This window comes from Ichthyophthirius multifiliis (assembly GCF_000220395.1).
Source record: "Ichthyophthirius multifiliis unplaced genomic scaffold scaff_1120509250967, whole genome shotgun sequence".
In the NCBI taxonomy this organism is placed as follows: Eukaryota; Ciliophora; class Oligohymenophorea; order Hymenostomatida; genus Ichthyophthirius; species Ichthyophthirius multifiliis.
In genome coordinates this window covers 42,570-66,678 of record NW_004086330.1, presented here as the reverse complement: position 1 = coordinate 66,678, position 24,109 = coordinate 42,570, and the positions used below count along the sequence as shown (strand labels likewise).

Below are 24,109 nucleotides of genomic sequence, written 5' to 3'. Positions count from 1 at the left end.
TAATCTATTTACATTAAAAATAGTAAATTTTATTCATATTTTTTTTAAAAAAAAAAAAAAATTTAATAATATTATTATTTTTTTTCGCAAAAATATTAATTTTTTTTTTTTCCTTTTTGTTCTATTAATTACCTTTGATATTTATTTTTATATTTAAAATTTTTCTTAACTAAACTTGCTTTCTAGATTATTTTCTTTTAAAAATTCTTAATATATATCAAATTATTTTTCAATTAATAAATATTCTGCAATTGTCTAAATTTAAATTTTTTCTACAAATATTATAAAATATATTTATATTTACTTCATTTAATATATTTTTATCGAAATCTACTAATGAGTCTAAAAAAACAAAATTTATTTAATCACTAAAGCTTTTATCAATATTTTTTCCAAATTTAGAAACATATTAAAAATGGTCTTTATGAGTTTATACAATTGTTTTTAAAGGTTTTAATTTCTTTTTTATTTTTAATTTTTTTAAAATAAATTTTATTTATAAATACTTATAGTTCTTGATGTAAATCGAGGATGCTATTTTTTATATTCTAATTTTCATTCTAAAATAATTAATTATTAAAATATTTTATATAGAAAACATTAAAATTTTTATAATTATACATTATTTTCTATTTCCATTTAATTAGAAGATTCTATCTTTTCATTTGTTTATATAAGTAATTGAATTACTTTATCTAAACTGTCATTTATATGTTATTTTGATAATTTGTATGATTTTATAACTCTTGTTATGTCTTTTTATAATTAGTCTAAATTATTTTCTTACATTTATTTTTTAATAAATTAAAATAGGCTAAAGTAAATAATTAATTTTTTTTAAATAATAATAATTATAATTATTTAATTAAAGTTTTTATATAAAATGACTATATAAATATTATTTAAGAATTAAATTATTTGTTATTTAATCAATTTTATTGTTTATATAATAAAACTTCTAATTTTTTTGCCCTAAAAAACATAAATTTATAGATAAACCTTTAATTTTAAATAATACCTACATTTTATTATTTTAAAATATAATATCTACATTTTATTATTTAAAAATTAAACTTTTTCAAATTGATAATTTATTATTCAAAATAATGAGTTATATTAAAAATTTCTCAAAAAAAAAAAACTATTTTATTTTAACTTAAATACTATTTATTTAACTAAATTATAACAAATTTGTATAAATAAATAAAAACATAATTAAAAAATAAAAAACTAAATAGTTAACTAATTATTTTATATATTTTTTTTATTATTATACTCAAACAAGATTTCAAAATAATTTTTATAGTTAATCTAAATATATCTACAATTAAAAAATAGAATAATCTGATTAATTAGTTCAAGCAAAAAATTAAAAAATGCTAGAATAAGTAAGTATTTAGGCCATAAAATACTTAAACCATAAAAAATATAATATTTGATCTGAAATTTAAAGAGAATCTAAAAGTAAAAGTAAATATAGTTACCAGGAAAATGCTATAAATAAATAAAAAATAATAATTATAATATTTTAACGATAAAAGATATTCATTATATGTAGATTAGAAGCATTAATTTAAAAAAAAAATATATATTAAATCAAAAATAAATATTTGAGAATTTTGTATATAAATACGTTTTTTAATTCTTCAATCAGTTATATTTAAATTATTTTTGAATAGAAGATCTATCAATTGATTTTAAATTAGAATCAAAAAAATAATTAATTAATTATCAAATAGTTTAAAACAATCTTTATTAATGCAAAAAAATAAAATTGTCTTAATAAATTCTTCTATATTTATATAAAATTTTAGTGATAATGTAATATTAAAAAAAGTTCTATTTATAAAAAAATAAGATTAAATCCATGAAGAAAAGCTTTTTAATACAGAAGATTTATATGAATGTTCCATACAATTTATTGAAAAAGGTTCTTTAGAAATATGTAGCTATTATGCTCATTAATATATTAAAAAATAGAAAAAAAGCTCGATAGAGTTAAAATCAGTTATATTAATTATATAATTTATTAACTTTCATATTTTATAAATATTTAATGATTAAAAAAACAATTCATTTTTATATAATTATATGTATTGCAACCTTAAAAATATAAAAAAAACAATATTTGTCTCTTTTTATTTTTATTAATTTCTTTTAAAAATAAAATTAGAAAAAAAAAATACTAATTAATAATAATTTTAAATGTTATTTAAATATTTTTAAAAAATATATTTATAATATTTAGTTTAAAAAAAATATATATTAATATTATTTATTTACTTATAAAAAATAATAATTATATATATATAAATATATTTAAATACTATATAATATTTTTAAATTTCTTTCAATATATTTTATATACATTTTATTAACTATTTATTTAATTCAACCATTTGTTTATTGTATTTTATTAACTTTATTAATTTACAAACGTACTTTATTTTACTAATATGTTATTTTATTAAGATTATTACGATTATAAATTCATATAATTTATATTTTCATTTTAGCTTTTTTGATGATCTTACTAAAATTTATTTATTTCATTTTAATTTTTACGTTTTTATAATCTTTTAAATAAATCCTAAGTTTAATCTTCTATTTAATTTTTTATTATGTTAGCTTTCTATATTTATTCTTATTTGTATTAATTTAATATAATTTAAGCAATTTCTTTAGGATTTTATTAATTTATATATTCTATTTATATATTATGTTATTTTTATTATAAAAATGTGGAATGAGAGCGCTCTTTTCTTTATTCATTTTGCTTTTTTATTATATATAAATTAAAAAACAAAATAATGTGTTTTTTTTAGATACTATACAGTATTCACGTTATGAAATTGGTTTATTTTACTAATTTTATATATTTTACTACGTTATTACTTTTTGTACACTTGGCCGAAGTAATAATTATTATGTCTTATTCTTAAAAATCAAATATTTTTCATTTTCAATGCTTTCATAATATTCAATACCTATCTTTTAAAAATTCATAGTTTAATATATAATTTTTATATATATTTTACAGCATATAATTCTAATAATTTTTATATTTAAGTAATATTTATTTCATTTAATTCTATTTCCATTTCATAAAACAATAATTCATCTGCAAAATGAGGAGGCAAATTTATTAATTATGTATATTTTTATTACTACCTATCATTTAAGCTCTATAGAGATGAGTTTCGGTTTAAAACAACTTTCTTTTCTTTTTTTTAAATAATTTTTTAAACATTTTATAATTAATTGATTTATTTATAAAAAATTACTTCGTTATTTAAAATATAATATCAATAATAATTTCTAAAAATATTATATATATAAATTAAATATATAAATATATTTAATTATATATTTATATATATATATATATATATATTACTTTTTTTTTATTTCCTAATTCTCGAATTATAATAAAAAAAAAAAAATTTATTAATAAATAATTTAAAAATAATTTTTTATAATATAAATAATAGAATAGATAAAATATAAAAAATTAATCTTTATAAAAATAATATAGTCTTTTTATATTTTATTTTATAATAATATAAATATTATATTTTTTCTTTTGAATAAAATTTAAAGATATTTTAAATCTATTAATAATAATATTTTTATAAATTTAGAATATTTATATTAATAGTTCATATATATGTATTATTTTAATTTCTCTATTTTTTTTTTCATAAAAATAATTAAATATAAAAAGGCCATTAACCATATTATCTCCATTTTTTTTTTTTTTAATTAATATGGTCAAGAAATATATAAAATAATTTTTATATGAAACTATAAAAAAACACAATTTTATTTTAAATAATAATTTATATTTTTTTTAGTACTGTTTTTACAATTATTAATTTAAATTTTATTAAATTTATAACTTTTTTAAAAAAAAATTAAAAGAAATATATATAAATATTAAATTATGTAAACAAAAGATATAATAGGAGGAGTAAAAATATTAGATGGACTCTATTTAGGAGATGAATATGCAGCCTAAGTAAGTAAAAAATATATAAATGAAAATTAATTATTAAAAAATTAAAAATATTTTAAATTTAAAATAGGATAAATTATGATTATCATATAATTTTTTAATTCCAATAATTATAAAAGGATATAGAATTTATATTAGCAAATAAAATTACTAAAATAATAAATTGCGCTTCAAAGTAAATACCAAATCATTGGGAGGCAGTCGACGTTGCTTATTTAAATTATAATTGGCTAGAAAATGAATAATAAGTGATTTATTTATTAATAAATATTAAAAACATTGTTTTTTTTTTCAATAAATTTTATTAATAATTAAAAAAAGAGTATATTTGATTATAATAATGAAGTAGTTAATACTACATATTAAATGATTGAAGATACTTTAGAAAAGGGTGAAAGTATTTTAGTCCATTCAATAAAGGCTTAGAATCGTTCAGTTTGTATAATATGTGCATATTTAATGAAAAAGTAATTAATAATTAAATTTTATAATAAAAATATGTAATAAAGATTTAAATGGAGCTTATATAAGACATTAGAATATTTACATTCCAGAAGATAAAACTTAGAAATTAAGGCATGCTATTTTAATTAATTATTGGGTTTAGAAAATAGATTTGTTAAATAAGGGATAGGAGCAAAAAGCTACAATTGGTAATAATTATCAACTTAAGATGATAATGAAGAAATATTATTAAGAAATACATTTTTAAACGCAAAAATTTAATAGGAAGAAGAAAATAATAACGATAATTAAAATTAAAAAAAATCTGAAAAAAAACTTAAATGGGTAGATTCAGAAAATCCTAAATTACAATTGGTGGTTTAAATTATCCCACCTTTTGAAAAATGCAATTTTAAAAATATTATCAAATAATAAATATGTACATATTAGTCTATAATAAAGAATTCTAAAAAAATATTTAGTTAATAAAAATAAAGAAAATTTACAAAGTAAAATAACTTTAGAATGAAAAAGATTGATGAAATAAATATTTTGGATAAAAAAAATAATATAAATAATAAAATAAAATAACTTTAACTTAATAAAATTTCTTATAAATTATAAACTAATAATTAAGATGAAAATATAATCAAAAGTAATTTAAAAAAATTGATATTTATATTTGTATAAATAATTAGATAATTTAAATTCTATAGAAAATAAATAGCTAAATGAAGTTTTTACCAATTGTATTTAAAATAAGTAAGAAAATATATAAAAAAATAAAAATAATACAGAAATAAACAATAATTATAAAAAAAAACTAATATTTTTAATAATAATAATAATAATAATAATAATAATAATAATAATAATAATAATAATAATAGTTTTAATGCTAACAATAATAATAGTTTTAATACTAATAATAACAATAACAATAACAATAATAAAATTTATAATAATTTAGAATAAAGAAATTAAAGTTAAAAAGAAAAACGTAGTTTTTTTTTAAAGCAGTAATAGCCTGCATAAATTAATAATTTCAATAATTAGAAAAACCTTAAAATAAATAATTTAGTTCAACAAAAGTATTATAAAATAATATAAAATATATTTTTTTATATATTTTATAAGAGAAAATTTAGAAAAAGGATTTTAAATATAAAGACTTGATGTAAAATTTAATAAAATATATCAAATAAAAAAAGCATATTCAAGACCATAAACAGCTCCTTTGAAATAGAATAATTAAATTAAAATAAGTTTGAATCGTTTATTATAATATTTTTTTTTTAAATTATTTATATATTAAATAATTATTTTAATATTAATAAAGAAAACGAAAATATTGATAAAATGAAATGTTAAAACTAACCATTAAGTGAACAAAAAATTTAAATTAAAAATGATTCTGCTAAGGATAAGTTTACGAATAACTAAACAAATTTTTTAAATTTAAAAAATAAATGGAAATTTTGAACTTTTTATAAATAATTTTTATAATTAACTTTAAATTAAAAAATTATATTAAAAATAATATATATCATAAAAATTTACTTATTCTACATATTTTTTATAATATTATAGGCATAAATAATCAATTATTTTTTACTCCATTTAAATTGATTTTTTTTTTTAAAAAAAAAGATATTTAATTATTTAAATCTTGTATATAAAGTATATAACATCATTATGTCTATAAAATATTTTTAATTTAAAAAATAAAAAATCAAATTAAATTAAATTAACTAATTAGCCTTAAAAAACAAAATATTATATTAAAAAAATTAATAAAGCTTAATAATTAGTAGATGCGTCATTTAAAATAAATTAATATTAAATATTAATCATATTGGGAAAATTTTAAAAATTATAAAAAGAAAATAGCTTATTAAATAATATCTAAAATATTAAAAATATACTATACATTAAATAGGAAATAAATATAGGAAAATAAATAAAGTTTTCATTAAGATTAAATTACACCTAAAATGTTAACTTAAAAGAAAATATAGGACCTTAAACATTTAAAGTTAAGTAATTATTAGATTAAGATGTTTTGAAGTAGTCTATTTAGTTAATAAAAATGAAATTCTGAAGAATAATGGTAAATATTAAGGATTATTTATAAATCGCTTATTATTTTTGTAGGTCAAGAGAGTATCTGCCGGACTAAAATCTCTTAGATAAATATAATAGTCTTTCAATAAACTTATATTTATTCGAAGTTTTATAATATGAATTATTAGTTGGAGTTGATTTATTTTAAATAAATATGAAGTATAACTTTAAAGAAATAAAAAAGATTTTCTATTTTTATTTAATTATATATCTATATTATTATGCTTAAAATTAAATATCTTAGATATTTATTAAAATAAAAATAAAAAAATAAAATAGAATAGAATATGATGAAAAATAATTAAAAAAAAATAACTTAATTTTTATTATATATTATAAGATATAAAAAAATTAATAAAAAATATATAAATTAATTAATCATAATATATTCGAAATAAAATAAAAGTAAAAAATAAAAAATAATTTAGTAGAAAATTATTATTAATAAAAAAATTGAAAATATAAGAAAAAAAATATATATCATGTAAAACAAATAATTTAAAAAAAAAATTAGAAAAATTACAAAATAAATATTATAAATAACAAAAATAAAATATTATGTAAATGTAAGTTTATAAATAAAAAAAATAATATATTAATATTTAAATAAAAAAAATATATATGAATATATATAAATAATTATTAAAAATAAATATATAAATATATAAATATATAAATATATAAATATATAAATAAATACTTTTTAATATCTTTTTAAAAATATAAAGTAATATTTTATATACATATAATTTTTTTTACTTATTTTAAATATTTTTTTTTTTTATTTTAATATACTTTTTTTTACTTATTTTTTTTATTTTATTTATATTTTTAATTCGTTAATTAATTTTTATTCTTATAATAAATTTATTAAATTATATACAATAATGATAAAAAAATAAACTATTACTAAACTATCAAATCATTATATTTAAGATTAATATGAAGAAAATAATCTAACTTCTTCTTTAACATTAAATTTAAAATAAAATATGAAATCAATGGATATAATTAATTAATATTGTAAATTATCAAATAATAATAATAATAATATTCAATATTAAAATAATTTTTTAAATACAAATAATATTAATCTTAATTAATTATCCGTAGCTATTATAAAAGAAAATAACTAAATAGAAGATACTTCATTAAAATTATAATAGTAAAAGTTTTATTAAAAGTAAAACTTTAATTAATTTTATACTAATAAAAATAAAAAGTTATTATAAAATTCGTATTTATCACAAAATATAAAAAAATTGAAAACTGATAATTCTAAAAATCATTTAAGTTAAAATAAATAATAACATTAACATGAAAAAATTAAATCAAATGAAAAAATATTGTTTTAAGAAGAATTATTTAAAGATTTTAATAATAATAATTAAAAAAATTATGAAATAAAAGAATAAACTTAAATTAATGATAAAGACTCTATTGATAATTTTAAAACAAATTAAGTTCATATAGAATCAAATTTATAAAATAATAACATTTAAAATTAAATTTTAGAGTAAAATTTTTAAAAATATAACTATTAAAATGATAAAATAGATTAAACAGTCTTAAAAAATAATCTTTAAAATTAATTAATAGAATAACTACTACCCTAAAACTGTACTTTTTAAAATGAATAAATAGAATAAGCAATTTAAAACGATATTTTCTAAAATTAATATATATAATAAACCTCCTTAAACAATAATTTATAAAATTTTGTAATGGAAGTGTTAAATTAAGATAATAATTGCTAAAAATAAATACTTTAAGAATAATAATTTATTTAAGATTTTAATTAGTAAATGGATTTAAACAAATTAGATTAAAGCAATTAATAAATTTTTAATCATTTTTAAGAAAATCCTATAAGTAATTAAGAATAGGAAGATTTGCTATAATAAATATAGATTTTTGAGTAAAAAGGAATATAATAAAGTGATATTTTTGAAAAATACGTAGAAAAATTAAACAAAAGTATAGAAAACTTGAACAAATATAATATTTAAAATAATTAATTAGAAGAAAAGTTAAAAGAAGTAAAATAATAATCAAAATTAATAAAAGATAGCATGAAAAAACAGCAAAAAAATGATAAAAATTTCGATTTTAAAATCAATTTTTTCAAAAAAGATTTATATTAAAAAAAAGAGTTAAAACAAAGCATAAAGAATTGCATTATTCTAAGAAATTAGCTGTATTAGTAAACTGATATTTCTAAAAAAATGGCTTAAGCTTTGTTAAACTCTCACTCGAAAATTTAAAATGAAATATAATAATTAAAAAGTTATATTTCTGGCTAAGAATTTAACTAAAACACTTAATTTGAAAATTAAGAATTACAAAAAGAGCTTTTTTAAGAAAAAGAATACAAAAAAAATACTTAATTATAATTATAAAGCATGTAAAAATAAATTTAAGAATTAATTTATGAACAATAGACTAATAAGAATTAAATTTTTTAATAATAAGAAGAAATTAAATTAAAAAATAATGAAATAAAACTTTTAAAAGATAACTTATAATATAGAATTAAAGATAATTACGAAAGTCTATAAAATTAAGAATCTTTTAAAAACAATAAAAATAAAATAAATACTAATAATATTAATAATGAAAAATAAAAATAAGATAATATATATACTTAGGTTTTGGATAATTTTTATCATAATAAGAAATAATTAAATAAAAAATAGTAGTGATTAAAGACTAAAATTATTATATATATATATATATTAAACATTATAAAATTAATGAATTTATAAAGTTTTTAAATATAAAATTTTAGTTTAAATAATTAGCAAAAATTAAATTTATAATTTTTGTTTAATTAATTTTAAATTCTAAATCTTTAAATTTTCATGGGTCTAGTACCTTTTTTTTTTAATTATATAGTCCTAAATATATTCCATATAAAAAGTAAAATGACCACTTTATAATCTTTTTTAGTTTTACATTCTGAAAATATATTAGTGATCATTTATAGGAATGTAGAATGATATATATAACCAATTTTATTTAGATATTAAAACTATTTCCTTTTTATTATAATTTTTTTTTTTATTTTCTTATTATATTTTAATCCTATATAATATAATTATAAATTAAATGTAATATTTATAATTATTGATATTAAAAAATAAACTGTTTGTAAAAAATTTAATAAATTTTAATAAATAGTTGATATTTTTATATACCTATAAAAAATTAATGTAATTTGTACCTTCACTTCCTTAAGAAAAAATAAAATTGAATTAAATATAGGAAATTTAGTTAACTTCAAAAGCTTAGAAGCTTTTTAATATGCTTTAATAATATAGAAACGCCGATATACAAAAATAAGAAATTAACATATTTAAAGATGAAATAATAGAAGAAATAAAAGAAGAATATGAAAGTAGTGATTATTTAAGAAATGAGTATATAGAACAATAGGCTAATTTTAATTTTAAAAAAGAAAAAGATAAAATAAATTAAGAAAATATATAAAAAAATATTAAAGATACAATTTAAAAAAATAAAGGAAATTCTAAACAAGTAGAAGAAGAATAATAATAAATAAACTTTTAAAAATAATTAGTTGAAATACATAAATAAGAGAATTAAAAATTAGTTGAAGGGGCAAAAATTATTGAAAAACTCAAGAATTATAAAGATAATTAAGTTATTTTATAAAACGAGTTTATATAAAAGATAACGGAAAAATAATTATAAGAATTCCAAAATGGATAAAATAAAATTGAATAAAAAATAAATGATTTTTATTTAGATTTAAAATAAATGGAGTAAATATTAAAAGATGAAATAATATGTAATAATTAAAATATAATTTAATATAATTAAGAATAATATAAAATACATCAATAGTAAATAAGAAAATTAGAAAATAATATTTTTGAATTAACCTAATAAGTGAATAGTTTATAATAAAAAAGTAATGATTAAGAAGATATTATTAATTTATAAATAAAAAAAATATAATAATTAGAAGATTTTAATGATATGATTACTTAGTTTTAAACAAAGGAATAATATCATTCTTAAATAAAAAGTAATAACTATAATGATAATAACATAAATAATATAGAAGAGAATATAAATTGTGAGTATAAAAACTTTAATTAAAACAATTTTAACAATAATAATAATAGCTCTATTTCTATATTAAATAAAAGAGAAGAATTTAATGAATAAAGATTTAAGCTTTGTTAATAAAAATGTCAACTTATGTAATAAAGTTAAAATATTTAAAGATATAATAGTGAAAGAAAGATTTCTGGAGAAAAGAAGAACGCTGGGGAAAGACTATATGAATTATCAAAAACGAAAAAATAATAGAAGTAGAGTTAAAAAGATAAAATAAATGGATATCTATAGCAAAAACTTAAGAAAGAATGCACTTTTACACCTAAAATTAATTAATCTAATAAAATAAGTTAAAATAATTAAAATAGAATTATGAGTAGTATATAGAAAGTTAATTAGTAAAAAGTAAATAGAGTAAATAGAGAAAGCGAAAGCCTAATATTTGTACAAAGAAATGTAAATTATATAAATTTAATTATGATTTTTATTTTAAAATTAAATTAAAGAATTGGAATTAAAGCGAATTTTTATCAAAAAACAGTAACATAAAAACGAATAAAAAAAAAAATTAAAATATAGATAGCTGCTCATCAATTAGAAATCTGTAAATATACAAAGATTACTATAATAGTAAAACATGATAAAATAATATATAATTAAAAAAAAATATATAAATTTTAAATATTTTATATTAGTAAAAATATGTTTTAATAAAATTATATTTAAAAAAAAAATACATATTATTAAATATTAAAATAATAATAATAAAAATAGTATAGGTTAGTACGTAAATATATATATTTAATTTATGTATCTATATAATTTTTAACATATATATATATATATATATATATATATATATATATAATTTATTTATTTATTTTAATATTTTTCTATTTTTTTTAAATCAAAATATAATTAATTTATATCTTGGTAATATTAGCATAGTGAATTATATTTATAAAATAATTTTATATATAGCATAATATTTTGTTAATTTAAATATATATCACCTAAATTTAAGATATAAAACAATAAAAATTAAAATAATTAATTTATGCACTATAATTAAAACGAAAAACTTATTAATAATTAATAATATTAAGGAGAAAAATTGCATCCTAATATTGCTTATGGACCTACTACTTCCCGAGGATGCAAAGATATTTTTTTCTTAATTATTTATATTATTTTTTGGGGAGGATTAATAGCCATCGCCTTATTAGCAACTAAAACGGGAGACCCAAAAAGGTTAGCATCTCCTTTTGATCCGAATGGTTTATTTATTTTTTTTAAATAAATATTTATTTCTATAAAGGTGTATAATGTGGATATGGTTAAGCTTAAGATTTTCCTTATTTATACTTTGCTGATTCTTTAAGTTTAAAATAATAAAATTATGCTTGTGTAAAAAATTGCCTTTCTTAAAAAGATATTGATAAAGGCTTAAAAATTGAATGTCTAGTAAATATATCTATTAAGAATTGTACACAATTAAATATTTATTCAACAATAAAATGTAATTTTTATAAATATAAATTTTTAATATTTTTTTTAAAAAGTCGTATCCATTTGTATTCCTACTTAAAGTGATGCTGCAAAATACATATAAAAATAACTTAATATAGGAGAACCAGAATAATGGATGAGTGATTTACGTACTTCTTGGCCTATTTTAATAGCAGTAACCGTAATTTCGTTTTTTATTGCGTAAAAAAATAAAATAAAAAATAATATACAATATATATTTTTTAAAGTCTCATATTTTTATTATTAATGAGATTATGTGCAGGGGCTATAACATGGATGCTGATAATAGGATATTTTGTATTGTTAATTGTACTTGGGGTTCTTTGTATTTATAAATCATATTAAGATACTAGTAATTTGCCGAAAAATTTGCAAAATTAAGATATCCTTTAAGGTTTGGGGTATTTTTTCCTTATATTAGCTGGCTTTTCTTTAATAGTATTTATGTGTTTATTTAGTAAAATAAAAAAATCAATAGCAATAATGAAGGCGGCATCAGATTTTACTAAAGAAGTGCCGTAATCATTTTTAATTCCAATAATAATGTGTATAGCAATTATTGGATTTTTTGCTTTTTGGATAGTAATCTCATTATATATATTTTCTTCAGGAGAAATAATGAATAAACCCGAAAATCCTTTCGCATCTATTAAATGGAATAAAGGTGTAAAAAGATGCTTATTGTATTATTTATTTGGTTTATTTTGGAATATTGAATTTGCTATTGGAATGTCCTAACTTATTATTGCTAGCTGTGTATGTATGTGGTATTTCTCACATAGGCCAGGAGGAGAATTTAATAGCCCTATATCTAAATCATTTTGTAGAGCTTTTACATTTCATTTAGGTTTTTTTTTTTATTATTATTAATTAAAATAAAATTATAAATAAATTTATTAGGTTCAGTATGTTTAGGAAGTATGATTATTGGGATTGTTATTCTTGTTAATTTCTTTGTGAATTTATTTTATGATTAAATAAAAACTAATGTTTCAGGAAACGAAACTGCTAATTTTTGCATGAAGTGTTGTAAATGTTGTATTAATTGTTTTGAAAAATTCATAAGATTTATTAATACTAATGCTTATATTATGATTGCATTATCAGGAGATGGATTCTGTTCAGGAGCTAAGAAAGCATTTTATTTAATTTTTAGAAACGCTGCTTAATTCTCAATTACACATGGTTTAAAAATATATAAAATTAAAATATATATATATATATATATATATATATATATATATATTATATAAAAATTTTATTTTTTTCAATATATTTTTTATTTTAGGTGTTGGTAAAATATTTGTTTATTTTGGTAAATTGTTTATTTTTACTTTTACAACTATCATTGGTTATGTACTTTTAACTTCTATTCCTTAATATAATGAAAAATTATATTCGCCGGGAATACCTATTTTAGTATTTTAATATTTATTTTTAATTCATAAATATATAATTTTAGAATTTATAATATATAATAGAAAAAATTTAAAAAAATATTTTTTTTATAATTTTGCTGAGAGAAATAATTAATATTTTTTTTATTATATTATAAATAAAAATAGATGTTTGCTATTATTTCATATACAGTTGGATCAATTTTCATGAACATATATGGAATCGCTGCAGATTCGTTACTTATGTGTTTATGTTCAGATAAAGAATTAAATTAAGGAAAAGCTAGTTCATGCCCTGCTACTTTATAGGAATTTGAAAATGAATATATGTGAAAATTTAAAATTATTATGCTTTTGTTATGTTTTTTTTTTAAATAATTAAAAAATAGTATATTTTAAAATTAATTTTTTTTTTTCTAGAATATAAATATTAAAATATTATTATATTTATAAAAAATGAGAAAATATAAAATAAAATAATAGATAGATAGTTAATAAAATATTATCAATTTTTATTATATAAATTTTATTATATATACATTTTAATTAAAAATAAATAAAAGTAAATAATGAGTTTTTTAATTTAAAAGTTAGCTAATTGTTTTCCTTCTTTAAAATAGAAAAAAGATTAAAAAGTTATTTATTTTATTATAAAACATATTATAATATAATATAAAACAAAGATAATAGTTTCTACAAATAATGACGATATTAAATATAAAAGTTATTAAAAATTTAGTACAAATGATATATAATTTAGTCATAAAAATAGTTAAGATTTTTTAAGCCCAATAAAATCTTTAAATATATAAAATAATAGATTAAATGTGAATTCAAAAATATAAAATAATAGTTTTGTTGTTATAAATTAATATTTTTTTATTATATTTTATTTAGTTAAGAAATTAAGAATTGGATAATTGTATTAGATAAATAAAGTCTAATAAAAATTAATAAAGGTTAAAAAAATAAACAATTTATATATATAATATAATAATTATAAAAAAAAATAATATTATTTTTATAATATATATTAATTTTTAAAAGGACATATCTTGAAAAAGGCTTAATTTTGAAATATCGTTAATCTATTTCATATACTTAATATTTATTAAATATTAAATGGGCAATTGCTTATTCTTAATATTTAGAATAGGAAGATTACAAAAATATACCAGGATAAATTAATAACAATAATTTATTAGATATAACAGGTTAATTAAACTAAAATACATAAGAAGACGTAGATTATATTATAATAAATGAACCAACATGGTATATAATAAAAAATTTATATGGTGGTGGCCCAGAAATTAAATTGTAAAAATCAAGAATTAATTATATTTTTAAAAATAAATAATAATTGCAAAACACTTATAAAGGAGAATATAAAAATTAATTTTTTATAAGACCAGTTGGCTTTTTCAATAATTAAAACTTTTGTTATATGAATGCATGTATTTAAATGCTTTTATCAATAAATGAATTAAATGAATATTTTTATAATGAATAATATAAAGAAATTAAAAATACAAAACTAAAAATTTTTTGTTCAGCATATACTAATGTTTTAAAAAGTGTTGAAAAATGTACTTTGTAAAATATTGTAAATTTAAACTAATTATAATAATTATCATAATAAGCTTTTGATTGTTACGAATAGCATGATGCTCATGAATATTTAATATATTTTTTAAATTAATTAGATGATGAATTAAATGAAGTAGTTTAAAAAATAAAATAAGAAGATAAGAATAATAAGAAAGCGCTTTTATAATATTAAAATGAAAATAAAAGTATTATAAATAATTTATTTTACGGGTAAATTGTTTCAAATATAATATGTGAAAACTGTAAGCATATATCGAATGTTTTTGACCCTTTTTTAGATTTATCTTTATCAATAGAACCTACACTTGTATAATGCTTGAAGTTTTTCTTTTAAAGTTAAATTTTGGAAGGATATTAATGTGATAAATGTAATAAAAAGCATGGAGCTGTGAAAAATAATAAAGTTAGTATTTTGCCAAAAATATTGTGTTTACATTTAATGAGATTTAAAATTTATCCTACTAAAATGAAAATTAATCAAAAAGTTAACTTTTAACAATTTATTGATTTAAAAGAGTTAAGTATATTTTTATTTTAATTAGAATTATTTATACATTATTTTAATTTATATATATATATTAAAAATTTAATCTTTATATTGAGTGACAATTTTATTTTATTTTTCATATATTTTTAGGTATTGTTAAATAGATTATTAGGGAAATACTAAATACTAATTAATAGGATAAATTGTCCATTTTGGAGGAATGGAATATGGGCATTATATTAATTTCAATAAAAGAAATGATAAAGTTCATAAATTTTTTATATTACTAATATAAATTTTAAAAATTATTTTTATATATTTAATCAATTAATAGTGGTGGATTTGTGATGATGAAAATATAGAGTAATGTAAATAAGAAGACGCTTAAAATTAATAAGCATATTTACTTTTTTATAGATAAATTTGAAAAGAAGAACAAAGTTAGATATATATAATAATTCATAAAAAAATATTTGCTGATTTTTCATTAATATATATTTATGCAAATAATAAAAAAAAAACATTAAATTTTGTTTATATTTTAAAATAAGTGTTATATAAATGAAAAGCTAGAAAAGCAAATCATAAAAAGAAAATAAAAATATATATAAAAAATAAATAATAAATTCTAATAAAAAAAATATATAATAAATTCTAATAAAAACAAAAAAAATATGAAAAATTTTATACCATTATTTTAATTTTCGAATTCAAAACTACCATTAAAAAGAGTATTAAAAGAGCGAATTCCCATAAAATAAAAAGAATTAAAAGAAGTAAAAGAAAAGTTCGGTGACAAATTCGTAGCTTAATACTAAGTAAATTAAGTAATACGAGGAATGCGTGGAATCCCCGCATTGTTTTACGACTAATCTACAGTAGATTCTAAGCAAGGTGTATTATTCAGAGGGCACACAGTTTCTTAAGTAACTAAATTACTCCCAAAGCGTACAGAAGATTAATCTATTAATTTATTAAAATAATAACCTTTACCCGAAGGTATTTTTTTCCTTCTATTAACCGGAGTAATACCAACTTTTGAATAGGTTGAATAAGTTAGATAAGAATGGGATGCTAGAGGAGGTCTTTCAAATGAATTGTAGAGATTTATAAATTCTTTGGATAAGGATTTACATCCATTGACTATGCTTTCTATGGTTATTATGTATGAGTAGAGAGAATCTAAGTTTGCTAGCTTATATGGATAATAAAAACTTAATAAGTCTAATTATTGGGAATATGTGTATGAAGATTCAGTTGATTTAATTGCTAAATTACCTCGTATTGCAGCTACTATTTACAGGAGAAAATATAATAAGGAAATCATTCTTTAAAATTAGGGAATGGGATTAGATTGGACTGAATAACTCACTTATATGATGGGTAATTAAAATAATGAGGTTCTTAATGAATGTCTAAGAGCTTATTTAACTGTTCATGCAGATCATGAAGGAGGAGAAGTTTCTACTCATGGATCTTATGTAGTTGGATCAGCATTAGGAGACCCTTATTTGTCACTTTCAACTGCTTGTAATGGAATTTAAGGTCCTCTACATGGTCTTGCTAGTGAAGAGGCTTTAAAATGGATTCTTTAATTTATAAAATTACATGGATATGACTCTACGGAAACTTAAATATAATAGTATGTTGACTAACATATTACTGAAGGAAGATTAATTCCAGGTAATAGATAGTATTATATTTATTTATTTTAAAAAAGGATTTGGACATTCTGTTTTAAGAGTTGTTGATCCAAGATTTAATCATTTTTACGAGTTTTCATAAAAACATTTAAAAGAAGATAAAATGGTAAAATTATTACATAAACTAACTGATGTGATTCCTTAGTAATTAGGAAAATATAAACAAATAAAAAATCCTTTTCCTAATGTAGATGCTCATACAGGTACTTTACTTTATTAATTAGGAATCAAAGAATATGAATTTTATACAGTTCTTTTCGCAATTTCGAGAAGTTTGGGAATTTTAACTAATTTGGTTTGGTGTAGAGCTTATGGATTGCCTATTGAAAGACCAGAATCTTGCGATATGACTTATTTTAAAAAGCTTTTTGAATAGAAATAATGATTATTTTTTTTTAAAAAAAATATATATTTTATTAATATAAATATTAATTATATTTTTAATTTTTAAATTTGATAATTTAATAAGCAAATAATAGAGATTTATAGGGTTTTATTTTTCAAGTTGGAACAGAAAATCAAAAAAAAATGCATATAAACAGAAAATTTGATTTTTAGGTAAAATTTCAAATCGAAAATAAAAACTTGAATTAAAGTTTGATTTAGGAATTTTTATATTAGGATAAATTTATTTTTATTTTTAGTTGATTATGAAAATTATTTTAAGAAATTTTATTTAAAATATAATTCGTAAGCTTAATTTATAGAAATATCAGTTAATATTTTATTATAATAAATGATTTTATTTTATTAAAGTAGCAATTTTAGTTAATTATTAATCTTTCATTTACATACAAATAATTTTATCTAATGACTTCAAAAAATAATTATTTATTAATCTAATTTTTAATAATAGCTTTGTTATAAATAATTATTTTTATACAAAAAAAAATTATATATTTTAAGCTATCATATTGAATTAAGTAATGACAATATAAATTAGTTATTATTACCTTTTTTTTTAAATTGTTATTTTTATTAAAATAAATTTATTTTTTTAAATCAAAAAATTTTCAAATTAATTATATTTATTAACCTTTTTTGCATAATTTTTTTTAATAGATCTTTTACTAACATATATCTATCCATTTTATGCATTCTTTTTATTAAAAATATAAATTAAACAAATATGAATAAAATAATAAATATATTTAATATTAATAATTTGAAATTTAAATTGTGTAAGTAAAGCTTTTTTTTTTTTTGATAATTACCAATAAGGAAAAGCCTTTTTATTTGAATAGGGCAAATTCAGTTATTTTTTCTTTTTCTTTAAGGAGTTAAAATTAAGTCCTTTAAAGCCTATTTTAAATTAGGTTGGGGACATTAATTAATTAAAGTTAACAGTGTATATAAGATATTTCGAACTATGAAAAAATGCTGAGTTTATTGAAGCCGAACTCTAATTTTTATTATTTTAGAAAAAATATTTTCATACTAAACTGAAAATTCTCTTTCAGAATTTTTTTTGTTCAGTTCGGAAATTAACGAAAATTAGAAAGGATAGTCTATATAAATAAATTTTTTGTATTGTTATTTTTCATTTATATTTAATCATTTTTGCAAAAATTGAAATATTTTTATAGAAAAAAATTATAATTAAAAAAAAAAAATACATATTATTTTAACTTTCATAATAAATTATCTCTATTAATTAAGTCTTTATAGTCAAGGTATTTAAAGATATTATCTTTATCATATATATTTAATTTAATAGCATTTTTTTCCCAATCAACATCTTAAAGCCATTAATGCTATTTAAATTCTAAAATGCCATTTATAACTCCTATTCTTTTCATAGGATCACTCTTTAAAAGACTGAATACCATATCTTTTGCTGAAGCAGAAATTTCGATATATGAAGGAAAATATATTTAATTTTCTTATATTAATTAAATAGTTATTTCTTCTTCATTCTCATAATAAAAAGGAGTAATTCCAACAATCATTTCATAAAGTAAAATCCCTAATGACCAATAATCTGTACTAAAGGTTTTAGGATTTCCTTTTAAAAGTTCAAGTGGCATATATTCAAGTGTTTGAAAATTTTCGTTTTATTTTTCATTTTTATATTCAGTTAAGAAAATCTTATTGCTTTAACAATCAATCATTATGTTTTCAGGTATAAGTTCTCCATAAGGGACTTATAATTTATTATGGTAAAAATCTAAAGCTTTAACTATTTCAACGAATATATTTTTTGCTTATTCTTCAAAAAGATAATTTTAGAGTTAAATTATTTTGAATAAATCAGCTCCTTTTATTAAATTAATAATAAAATAAAATTCAAAGTTATTATTTTTCTTTTATAAAAAACAAAACTTTAAAGGTATACAATATTTGTTTTATTTTTGTAAATTTTATTAAATTTTCTAATATATTTTATTTTTCTCATTTATAGTATTAACTATTAGCTTTTTAAGAACATAAAATTTCGATTTTTTTTTTTGAATATAATCAATGTTTTTTTTAAGCTTTACTAAGTAAACTTTAGTTTATTTTTTTTCTGATTATTAATGTATGCTAAAAAGCGGCTCAAAATCATTAATCCATATTTTTAAAATGCTTTATTTTTTTATATAAACTATTTCTTCATCTTATTTTAAAAATTTGTTTGATAATTTGAAATTTAAGTTCATTATATTACAAGAAAATCCTCCAATTTAAGGAACTTTACTAATTTTATTTTTTATATCAGATTCTTAAGTGCAATAATTCTCTAATCTTTAATTCATATGTGTAAATAATAATAAGTCTTTATTTTCTAGATTATAATGTGTTGCAAATATATAAAAAATAAATATTTCTCGTAAATCCTCTGATTATAACCTATAATCATACTCTTAATTCACATGTATTACGAATTCTGAAGATGTTAAACTTATTGAAATTGCTGATATTTTTTATATATTTATTATACGCTTTATACTTCTACCAACATTAAATATCCTTTTACTAGTAATTACAAAATTACGGGCTTGATGTTTTTCTTTTCTATTTATTTTTGTCAATTGACATGAAAGTAAGATTTTCTCTCCGTTTTCTAATTTAAATTATTTATCATTTTAAGCAGAATACTTTAATGTATCTAATTATTTCAAATTATCTGACTATAATTTACAATCAGAATTCATTTTTAAACTTAAATTATAAATTTTTATAAAAAAAGATTTGATTTTTATTTAATATATTAAAAAAAAACCTAAAAATATATTAAAAGGTTAATTAAAAACAAATTAAATTTTTAATTTAAAATGAAAATATATATAAAAAAGTCATAAACTCTTTCTATTTCAATTTTTTTTTTTTTTTTTTCGGAATAAATGAGAATATATTAAAGTTTTGAGTAAAAAGATAATATGAAAAACATTATTAGTTAATATATGAAATAGGTATTTTAATTTTTTCGTTGATCCAAACTTAAGAGTATATTTTTAGTATAATTGCCTTAAGTTATATCTATAGAATTTTTAATAGTAGATGGGATTATTTCCTCATATTTAAATGCTATAAATAATAAGTTAATCATACTAATTAAAAGGATTATCTTATAAGAATATACAAATATGTTTTTCTAAAAATCTATATTATATTAATTTTTAAAAATAATGTTAATAGTAATAGCTTGAAATATTTATATAATTTTTACAATACAATTACATAGAATTTATATTCATTTATATATTATTATTATTATTATTATTTTTCAATAAATAATACTACTAATTATTTTATTTATATTTTTTATTTCTATTTTATTTAGTGTAGATAATTTAATTATTTTTAGGAGTATTACGAAAATATGTTTATATTATCTATTTGTATTTTTGTAATTATAATTTATACATCTTTAATACTTAATTTGTTGATATTTTTTTAGTATTATCTTAATTAAATATCACTAATATGTTTAGCTTTAAACAATTTAAACTTTTTTTATATAATTTATTTAAGTTAATAGCATTATTTACATTGAAAATTTTCTCAGAGACAATCGATTCAATCAATATTCTTCTTATTCATAAATTTTTGAATTTAAATCTTATTTGTAATTATAAGAATTAACATTATTATTATTATATTTCATGAAAATTTATTGTCTTTTTATTGAAAATATAAATATTGTTTTTATAATTTAATACGTTTGAATTATAATCGACTTAGAATTGTATTTTTCTTTGTTAACTTAATTATACGAAATATTAGTATGATAAAATATCAAAAATATCAAAAATATACAATTTATATTATATTTTTATTTATAATTTATGACTTATATATATTTAATTTGTGTATAAAATTTAAATTTTTTTATAAATATATAAAGATATATATATACTTTTATTTTATTTTCTTTAATAATGAATATTTTTTTTCAAAATATAAAAAATATCTATAAATAATTTTAAATTTATGTAATTTACATACATTATTTTTTTATAATATTAATTTATAAAATAATTATTTTTTAATTTTTTAAAACTTTATTAAACCTTTTAATACATTTTAAAATTTTATAAATAATAAGTACTTAAAATTTTTTGATAATTTTTTATTTCCAAAAAAAAATTTATTATAAATAAAATAAAATTGTATTTTTAAATATTTATATACTAAAATAAATAATTTGGTGTATTTAGACTTGTAATATAATAAAATATATATTTTTTTTTAGTGAAACTTGGATTTTTTTTTTTTTAATAATTAGTATAAAATAATATAATAATATAATAATTAATACAATTCTTCGCTATATTTGCTTTTTTAAAAAACCAAATCAAAAAAGAAAAATATTAATAGTTAATTGTCATTATAAAATAAATTTTATATTTTTAATATTTATTTAATAATTACTTCAGTTTGTTTTAAGCATTTATTTAATTTTTATTCTAATTGTTAATTAAAAAAATTGATTTATTTTATTTTATATTTTTTAATAAAATAAAATTTTATAAAAAAATAAATATTTATATTAGAAATTTTGAAATTTTATATAAGATTAAAACAAAATGGTTTATATTATCAATTATTTAATAATTCAATAAAAATATAAACCTTAATTATTTTATATTTACTTAAATAAAATTAAAAAAATAATAAATAAAGTAAATAATAAAAATTTTGAAAAGAAATAAAAACAATAATAAATATTTTTTTTTATTAAAATGGTAAAAGACTCATAAAGTATAATAAAAAAATTAAATTAAATAATATATTTTAACAATAGAATTCATAATATTAAATTAAAAAAATATATATAATAACAATATATTTATTTTTAAATATATTTTTTAAATTAAAGACATTAATGAATAAATATAAATAGAAATAATAAATAAAACATTAAAAATAAAATTTGAGCCATTAGAAAAAATGGTTTAAGATTTATTCTTTACTTTTAAATATATAGAATGTTCTATAAATGAAATAGATTCAATGGTAGAAAAATAAAAAATATTTAGAAATAAATTGAAAGTATATATAATAAGTTAATTATTATAAAATAAAATTAAACTTAAGAAGAAAGTAAAAATTATATAAAAAATTAAAAATAAGAATAAATAAAAGAAGAATTATAATAATAATATTATTAAAAAATAACATCGATATTAATATTAATGATATAAAAATTAATGATAATAATAATAATAATAATAATAATAATAATAATAATAATAATAATAATAATAATGATTATAATAATTCTTATTAGCCTGATGAAATAAACAAAATAATATAAGAATTTAGTGTTTAAAGAAATTTAAATTATATAAATAATTAATCTTTAGAAATACAAAATAATATAAATAATTAAACAAACTTATAATCTCCAAACGAAATAAAGCATAATCGATTTTCTTCTTTAAATTTTAATTATAATAATTAATCTATTTCTCATGTGACAAATAACATATAAATACAACCATTTGAAATTGAAAACTTATAATCTAAAAAGAATGTTGATAAGTAGGAAGAATTTACTTCAATTTTTAATAATTAATAAAGTTAACAACAATAAAACAAATAAGATTTATATACAAACAACAATTTGATTCATGATTTAATACTACCTATTAAATAATCAGATGTTAATATTTTTTGTAATTTTCAAAATTAATATTCTCATAGTATTGATAGTATTATAAATTAAGTAAAATAAAAAGAAATCATATAAAGTCCTGCTTCTATTAAAATGAATAAATAAGATAATAATAAAAATAACGGCTCTCATTTTAAATCAGGTTCTTTAAATTTAAACATTATTTATGAAAATACTAATTTTAGTGATTTTGCAATAAATAAAAAAAATTCTCCAAAAAAAACTATTTTTATGCCTTAAACTAAATTAATTGATGATAATTTATTTAATAAATCAATTTAAAGCTAATAACTTTAAGATACAAATAAAACTATTTAATATTCAAGTCAGGAGCTAAATGATGGATATATTGATGAAATAGATAAAATAATTTAAGAATCTAAAGATATATAATCCAAATAATAAAATTAACCAAATTAATAAATAAAATAATAAATAGAAAATGTATTTTTACCAGAAACTAATTACACTGATGGTTTAGAATAAAAAAATACTACTGAGATTTAAAATTTATTGCCATAATTAAATAAAATAAGTGAATCCGAAATATAAGAAACATCTCCAGTAATAAAAGATGAAGTTAACATAAATAAAGCAGATATTAATATATAA

The 24,109-nt window shown here is 15.6% G+C and overlaps 4 protein-coding genes across 4 annotated transcripts, besides 29 other annotated features; 3 read left to right on the top strand and 1 right to left on the bottom strand. All coding sequences in view use genetic code 6, as the record gives it.

The window, feature by feature from the left end:
* Positions 1 to 1,011: 1,011 nt before the first annotated feature.
* Positions 1,012 to 1,069: a microsatellite.
* Positions 1,070 to 1,140: 71 nt separating this feature from the next.
* Positions 1,141 to 1,181: a microsatellite.
* Positions 1,182 to 2,224: 1,043 nt separating this feature from the next.
* Positions 2,225 to 2,282: a microsatellite.
* Positions 2,283 to 2,306: 24 nt separating this feature from the next.
* Positions 2,307 to 2,345: a microsatellite.
* Positions 2,346 to 3,324: 979 nt separating this feature from the next.
* Positions 3,325 to 3,394: a microsatellite.
* Positions 3,327 to 3,387: a microsatellite.
* A 1,832-nt stretch (positions 3,395 to 5,226) lies between the features above and the next one.
* Positions 5,227 to 5,280: a microsatellite.
* A 12-nt stretch (positions 5,281 to 5,292) lies between these two features.
* Positions 5,293 to 5,425: a microsatellite.
* Positions 5,426 to 7,099: 1,674 nt separating this feature from the next.
* Positions 7,100 to 7,143: a microsatellite.
* Positions 7,144 to 7,155: 12 nt separating this feature from the next.
* Positions 7,156 to 7,254: a microsatellite.
* Positions 7,173 to 7,278: a microsatellite.
* Positions 7,201 to 7,278: a microsatellite.
* A 48-nt stretch (positions 7,279 to 7,326) lies between these two features.
* Positions 7,327 to 7,395: a microsatellite.
* Positions 7,332 to 7,409: a microsatellite.
* Positions 7,361 to 7,416: a microsatellite.
* Positions 7,411 to 7,457: a microsatellite.
* Positions 7,458 to 7,747: 290 nt separating this feature from the next.
* Positions 7,748 to 7,782: a microsatellite.
* Positions 7,783 to 10,036: 2,254 nt separating this feature from the next.
* Positions 10,037 to 10,103: a microsatellite.
* Positions 10,038 to 10,078: a microsatellite.
* A 1,396-nt stretch (positions 10,104 to 11,499) lies between the features above and the next one.
* Positions 11,500 to 11,536: a microsatellite.
* A 190-nt stretch (positions 11,537 to 11,726) lies between these two features.
* On the top strand, positions 11,727 to 13,929 carry IMG5_121210 (solute carrier family 44 protein, putative; the record flags this gene model as incomplete). Its single annotated transcript, XM_004032456.1, has 7 exons — positions 11,727 to 11,946; positions 11,988 to 12,188; positions 12,232 to 12,379; positions 12,427 to 13,046; positions 13,100 to 13,384; positions 13,488 to 13,618; positions 13,765 to 13,929. 7 exons carry the CDS (start codon positions 11,727 to 11,729, stop codon positions 13,927 to 13,929), a joined length of 1,770 nt encoding a protein of 589 aa, XP_004032504.1.
* Positions 13,408 to 13,451: a microsatellite.
* A 629-nt stretch (positions 13,930 to 14,558) lies between the features above and the next one.
* Positions 14,559 to 14,635: a microsatellite.
* Positions 14,605 to 14,639: a microsatellite.
* Positions 14,640 to 15,011: 372 nt separating this feature from the next.
* IMG5_121200 (hypothetical protein) lies at positions 15,012 to 16,137 on the top strand. The gene is made up of 3 exons (XM_004032455.1): positions 15,012 to 15,728; positions 15,845 to 15,959; positions 16,029 to 16,137. Exon 1 carries the CDS (start codon positions 15,048 to 15,050, stop codon positions 15,525 to 15,527), a length of 480 nt encoding a protein of 159 aa, XP_004032503.1. The 5' UTR covers positions 15,012 to 15,047; the 3' UTR covers positions 15,528 to 15,728; positions 15,845 to 15,959; positions 16,029 to 16,137.
* A 166-nt stretch (positions 16,138 to 16,303) lies between these two features.
* Positions 16,304 to 16,358: a microsatellite.
* Positions 16,359 to 16,368: 10 nt separating this feature from the next.
* IMG5_121190 (hypothetical protein) lies at positions 16,369 to 17,782 on the top strand (the record flags this gene model as incomplete). Its single annotated transcript, XM_004032454.1, has 2 exons — positions 16,369 to 17,377; positions 17,415 to 17,782. 2 exons carry the CDS (start codon positions 16,369 to 16,371, stop codon positions 17,780 to 17,782), a joined length of 1,377 nt encoding a protein of 458 aa, XP_004032502.1.
* A 1,246-nt stretch (positions 17,783 to 19,028) lies between these two features.
* IMG5_121180 (serine threonine protein kinase, putative) lies at positions 19,029 to 19,478 on the bottom strand (the record flags this gene model as incomplete). The annotated part of the gene is made up of 1 exon (XM_004032453.1): positions 19,029 to 19,478. The coding sequence occupies exon 1, from the start codon at positions 19,422 to 19,424 to the stop codon at positions 19,029 to 19,031; it is 396 nt and encodes a 131-aa protein (XP_004032501.1). The 5' UTR covers positions 19,425 to 19,478.
* A 1,645-nt stretch (positions 19,479 to 21,123) lies between these two features.
* Positions 21,124 to 21,158: a microsatellite.
* Positions 21,159 to 21,609: 451 nt separating this feature from the next.
* Positions 21,610 to 21,634: a microsatellite.
* Positions 21,635 to 22,323: 689 nt separating this feature from the next.
* Positions 22,324 to 22,366: a microsatellite.
* A 636-nt stretch (positions 22,367 to 23,002) lies between these two features.
* Positions 23,003 to 23,101: a microsatellite.
* Positions 23,029 to 23,101: a microsatellite.
* Positions 23,102 to 24,109: the final 1,008 nt, after the last annotated feature.